The following is a 6426-nucleotide window of genomic DNA, read 5'->3' as shown; positions in this document are numbered from 1 at the left end:
TAAGGTTAGATCTTGTATTGGGTGCTAGCGATTTTGAACTGCATGTATTATTTGTGACTGCGCTAAGATGTTTTGCCAACAACATGACACAGCCAGCTACTGCTAGGGGCCCTATCCCTGTCCCATTATGGCTGGGCTGTTAGAGGTTTCTGGGACTTGCAATTGATGTTGGTTTATATGCATATATGGAGGAGCATTAAAAATCTGACTTAAAATATCAGCTACAGGAAAAGGAATTCATGACAATGGCATTAATGTATAATAATTACTGTGCATTCAATGTTGCTTAGACTCTGGGACGTCACTAGAAAAGTATGGGTGGGGGGGGGGGCTAAGCCTCGTTTTGGGGGGTCTGGGCATACTCTCCCAAACATCTTTTCATCATGTATTTTTAGAGTAACAATGGGTGTAAAATCTATCAAAATAAGGTTATTTTTGGTCAAGGTTGGCTAAAAGTATACCTGTCTCATAGTTTGTTAGAATTTAAGTCATATCAGATCAAAGTCTATTTAAGTCCACTCGGTCCTCATCCAACCGAGACCAACAAAAGGCACAAAAACGGATGGACTATGTAGCCAAAATACTTTTGTCAACTATAGTTTATAGTAAACAAACACCTACATACAGTATGTATTTGGTTTCGAAGCGAGATTTCTCTGAATAATTTCAAAACAGATTGAGTCATTAGCCCATTTATCTCGGAATGAAGTCATTAAAAATGTTCAATCGGATCTCCCTTCCTCTGAACAGGGTACGTTGCAACATGTTAACTTCAAACTCAAACAAACATGAATCTGTGAAACACGCACAGTTTTGCAACTGTGTTCCATTGAAACCCGAAGAGTTAATCTCAAACCCTCTATTATTGGCACATCCAACAGAATTTTGAAAAACATATTTTTGTACCCAGTAATCATTTGATCTGTCATCAATGTTTATGATGACATAAATGTTAGCTAGCATATCATTAATGTGAACTTAATATTTTCAGTAGTTGTGTTACAGCTAAAAAACTATGACCCCCCTAACATCGTCCGCAATTATTGGCCACCTTACTATTTCGCGGAATTACATTATAATAGCTTTTTCTTTGTATTAACAAATGACAACTCTTATTGTCTTCTCTGAAGAGTCTACTGGAAAGTTGTAGCTAGCTTTCTTGCATTCCGGTAAAAGAAAAAAGTTGATCACTTTGATATTACATGACGTCTGGTCTGTCGTACAAGTCGAATTTCACGAACTGCAACTTGTCTAAACTATTTCCATACAAAAAATTTGACCTCCATACATTCATGTAAAACATGGTCCTGGGCTAGCTGAACGAGTACACTCACCTAAAGGATTATTAGGAACACCTGTTCAATTTCTCATTAATGCAATTATCTAATCAACCAATCACATGGCAGTTGCTTCAATGCATTTAGGGGTGTGGTCCTGGTCAAGACAATCTCCTGAACTCCAAACTGAATGTCAGAATGGGAAAGAAAGGTGATTTAAGCAATTTTGAGTGTGGCATGGTTGTTCGTGAGACAGGCCAGTGAGTATTTCAAAATCTGCTCAGTTACTGGGATTTTCATGCACAACCATTTCTAGGGTTTACACAGAATGGTGTGAAAAGGGAAAAACATCCAGCATGCGGCAGTCCTGTGGGCGAAAATGCCTTGTTGATGCTAGAGGTCAGAGGAGAATGGGCCGACTGATTCAAGCTGATAGAAGAGCAACTTTGACTGAAATAACCACTCGTTACAACCGAGGTATGCAGCAAAGCACTTGTGAAGCCATAACACGCAGAACCTTGAGGCGGATGGGCTACAACCGCAGAAGACCCCACCGGGTAGCACTCATCTCCACTACAAATAGGAAAAAGAGGCAACAATTTGCACGAGCTCACCAAAATTGGACAGTTGAAGACTGGAAGAATGTTGCCTGGTCTGATGAGTCTGGATTTCTGTTGAGACATTCAGATGGTAGAGTCAGAATTTGGCGTAAACAGAATGAGAACATGGATCCATCATGCCTTGTTACCACTGTGCAGGCTGGTGGTGGTGGTGTAATGGTGTGGGGGATGTTTTCTTGGCACACTTTAGGCCCCTTAGTGCCAATTGGGCATCGTTTAAATGCCACGGCCTACCTGAGCATTGTTTCTGAGCATGTCCATCCCTTTATGACCACCATGTACCCATCCTCTGATGGCTACTTCCAGCAGGATAATGCACCATGTCACAAAGCTCGAATCATTTCAAATTGGTTTCTTGAACATGACAGTTCACTGTACTTAAATGGCCCCCACAGTCACCAGATCTCAACCCAATAGAGCATCTTTGGGATGTGGTGGAAATGGAGCTTCATGCCCTGGATGTGCATCCCACAAATCTCTATCAACTGCAAGATGCTATCCTATCAATATGGGCCAACATTTCTAAAGAATGCTTTCAGCACTTTGTTGAATCAATGACACGTAGAATTAAGGCAGTTCTGAAGGTGAAAGGGGGTCAAACACAGTATTAGTATGGTGTTCCTAATAATCCTTTAGGTGAGTGTATATTGATTAGCGATATAGAGGGGCTAAAACCTCCTTAAAATAGGCCTAGCGACATCCCTGCTAGGACTATTTGTATGGGCTCAATCAAATATAGAATATGGTTTAATCGATTAGGTTGTTTTCTTATCAGCTTTGTTACTATATCTGTTCTCTCAAATAAAGATGTATATGTACTTCCCCTAACTGAAAGTTGAAAATATTAGAATATACCCTCTAGCAATTACTAATAACCCAACACTTATATGTAGGAAATCATAAGAGGACAAGGCCACTTTGGACTGATCAAACTATTTCCTTTATTAGAAAGAAAAACCCTTGAAGGAACACACCTCAAGGAGCTCTAAAAGATGTTAAGATGTATCATGCCAAATATACAGTTCTATACATAAAAGTGCAATGTCACAATGGATAAGCAGTATCTTTATTAATTCATTCATAATATAACTTGTATTCATTCCACTTGCTTTTTACCGCACTTGCTCATTACACAGAGTCTGAAATGAGAATGCAACAGTACAGAACACAGTTCAAAGTTCCTCTAAAACATTTTCAAAGGCACTTTCACGTGTACATTCTACAGATGTACATGGACAAAAAGTTACGGTCCAACAGGCACGACCCTACTGCCGTGTGTGATGGCGTACAGAGAGACAATACAGGTTACAACAGGCTTGTTCATTTGGACACACTGCAGCAAAGCAAAATTAGAGTTTCTTAGTGGACAAGTTTGGGTAGCCCCTTATTGTAATGTTCCTTCACATGGTGCCTAACGAACAAGACCCGAGATGAAACTCGGATGCAACTTTCATGACTGTTCTTTGGAGCCTTTAATTTGCACATCCTTTGTTCTAAGAAATGTAGTAGATTCTAACAAAAATCTTGAAAAAAAAGACAAAATTCAGAAGAAGAGGGTTAGTTATCTAGAATTCAAATTATATTCACCTATGCTCACTATAATATACTATACATCCTGTTTTGGCAACAGACACCAAAAAACCTGCCGCAGTTTGAATTACAAGGAAAACATTGGTTATTGCAAACATGAGCTTTTTTTTAAGTCATGAGTCTTCAACCAGATGAAACCCCCCACACAACTCATTCTGTTTTCTTCAGCTAAACAGCATTTTCAAAACAGACCCATAGAGGGCACTGCCCCAGACTTGCAGAACAGACACATAGTTACATTATAAAAGTAGGCCATTTCCCTTGTGGTGGTCAGATTCCATGTAGCTATATTCACCTTATCGGTCACATACACGTGACACGGTCTTCAGTGAACAAGTGCATATGTACTCCCCAGAACTGTTTGATGCTTATGCTCTTGTATAGAGCAAATGTCTGGCACACGTCAGTCATTCACGAGGCTTTATCGCCCTACCTGATAGAGACTGAAGAGCAGTCACGTGTCCCTACAGTTATGCACCAGCCCACCTACTCATCCTCTACCACGAAGGCATGGATTAGCCTACATGGTCAGAGGCAGGCAATGGAGATATACAGCTCCTCACACAAAAACATTGATAAGAAGCATGAGAAGCAGTAGAATAAATCCTCTGCCATTTGCATTGTGTTAGGTGTTAAGGTAAAAAGAGATGGAACGATCTTGGTAATTTCTGATATCAGGGTGAAAACCATTTTCAGACTCTTGATTCTAAAGACAGAAAGCCAACAGAGGTTTGATACAGGTTTTTTAAGAGTAGATGGAAATGTTCAAAGCATTTGCATTACGGGTTAATATTACACAGTGGTTGTATCCTCTGGTGTCCTTCCAGTTCTTGTTTAAACTGTGAAACTGCATTCAATTAAATGTGAAGTCAACATTGTTCTTATGTATTTGGAAGACAGCAGCTTGGTTCTTGACAGAAGTCATTTGGATTACAATTCTTTAAATGCAATTAGTGTAATTTTGTAACTGCCGGATCTCTGTGACCACACAGATGAATCATCCAAGCTGATTCAATGTCATGCCAGTGGTGTCTGATATCACATCAGTTAACCAGACCCAGAGCCCTCAGCGTGTTTGCCAGATTTTAAAAGATAAACATGTAATTGTTATCATTGCCACTGTCTGGTCGATATGAATCTTGACAGTTGCAACACCAGTACCAAATGTTAAATTGCAAATGTACTTAACTAATGTATATGTTTCTACATGACAGGCTATGGTTATTGGCCATCTGGATTTAGGGTCTAAGCTAAGAAATATTTCTACACATACATTTATCTGCAGATCAGTCACAGAGGAGCAGCATTTTAAATGTTTTAAAGAAAACTTCTTCATGGTGGCAAATTTGTCTCTTGTAAGGACAGGGACCAATGTACCAAAATGCAAGACTTTTTGTTTAGGCAGGGTGAGCGGAGAACCCCTGAAAAAATCTTCAATTGCTTATTATAGAACTGTCATATGGCCAAGAAGTGTAATTTTGATCTCCATGGCAAAACGCATCAAATGTTGTCAAATGTTGGGCCGATGGTGTCGGAAATATCACTGCACATTTGCACGGAGTGCTTAATTAAATCGTGTGGGGCATGGAAATAATAGACTTCTGGTCACATATCTGGACCCCAGCCGACCCTGCTCCTGTCTGTTTTCCATCACAGGCAGCAATAAACATTTACACCCAGCAGTCTTACAATGGTGATTTAAACTTTCACTGTTGACAGCTTATATTTCCGACTGGCAGTAAGGCCTTACGATTACTACTCTAAACCTAAGCCTTGTTCGTTTAAGAAAGAAGCAAACCCCAGTCCGGCTCAGAGGACCGACTACATTTTTGTAATTGTCTAGTTTCTGTAAACTACCAAACTCTTTAGTTTCTCTAAACTTGAAGGAAGCCTTTGTGATTTGCTGTTTGTGTAAACGTATCCAATGACTACTCCTGTATTTCCCATTTGTTTTGGTTGCTCAGGCTGTGTTGTAGGCCTGATGATGTCTCACGATCACTGTCAATAAATGTGGTTAAGTTAATTGTCACTGTGGGAAAGCATCCCTCACAATGCAAACATCTACAGTATAATTCCTTATTTGCAAGTCTCTGAGATATATTTAATCAATGCTCAGGCAACGGATTCTTATACTGTCTTATAGAATATTAAGATTTATTATCTATAGACACTGTTAACATGTTGTCATGGTATGAAGTCTCAGAGCCCCTCTCCCAGTCTATCACTCCCTGCTTGCAGCCCAGAGTTCAAAGTTCACATGGTACATGACTTGTCCAGGGGGTCTTGTGGAGGGGGAGCAGCGTGGGGGTGGGCCGGGCCTGTCTTGGGCAGCACCATGGGCTTAGGCCTCAGGGCAGGAGGCTTTAGCTGAACCCCCATGCGAGGCGCCACCACTGGCTTGAAGGTGCTCATGTTGTCACTAGAGGAGCTGGTGCTGCGGCGCATGGGGGCCCCTGCGGGCTCGCCGGCCTGGGACCTCAACAGGATGTTTTTGAGGGGGCTGAGGGACTCGCTGGAGCTTGCCGGAGTGGGGCCTGTGGTTGGCTGTCTCTGCTCCAGGGTGTCCAGCACCACATCAGGGGCGTGTTTAGCTGAACTCTGCCTTTCCAGCTCACGCAACTCATTCAGCGCAGTGTTCATCGTCTCTTCTATGTCCTGCAGGGAGTAGGGGAAAATGGGAGAGACAGAGGAGAAGGCAAACGAAAAGAGGACGACGATGAGACAGTGCGGTTAAGAGAAACAGTGACATCATCCAAGTATGTGTAAGCCATCAGGACAAAGCGTGTTGCTTGACAGTGAAATCCCCGGGCCGGTTCCCGACCTCATCCGATCATCTCCGTGCTAGAGGAAACACAACAGACATCATCCCCTTTCTGACCCTTCAAAATGATGAGACTCCCTATGCCGTTGACGGCTCCTTACGCTTTCCAACAATGCAC

At 41.6% G+C, this 6426-nt stretch overlaps 1 protein-coding gene across 6 annotated transcripts in view; it reads right to left on the bottom strand.

Moving 5' to 3' along the window:
• Positions 1-2818: 2818 nt before the first annotated feature.
• Positions 2819-6426, bottom strand: part of srgap1a (SLIT-ROBO Rho GTPase activating protein 1a) — a 115943-nt gene continuing 112335 nt past the window's right edge. For 5 of the 6 annotated variants that reach the window (XM_010883340.4, XM_020056798.2, XM_010883339.4 and 2 more), the window contains one exon: positions 2819-6142. In XM_010883340.4, coding sequence (XP_010881642.1) covers positions 5741-6142 — 402 coding nt within the window. In that variant the 3' untranslated portion in view covers positions 2819-5740. The remainder of the gene's footprint in view (positions 6143-6426) is intronic. The other variant, XM_020056799.2, reaches the window with a different exon arrangement.

The sequence above is a fragment of the Esox lucius genome, chromosome 19 (assembly GCF_011004845.1).
Source record: "Esox lucius isolate fEsoLuc1 chromosome 19, fEsoLuc1.pri, whole genome shotgun sequence".
NCBI lineage: Eukaryota > Metazoa > Chordata > Actinopteri > Esociformes > Esocidae > Esox > Esox lucius.
Note: the sequence above shows the minus strand (reverse complement) of the source record. Positions and strands in the feature narration are given on the sequence as shown.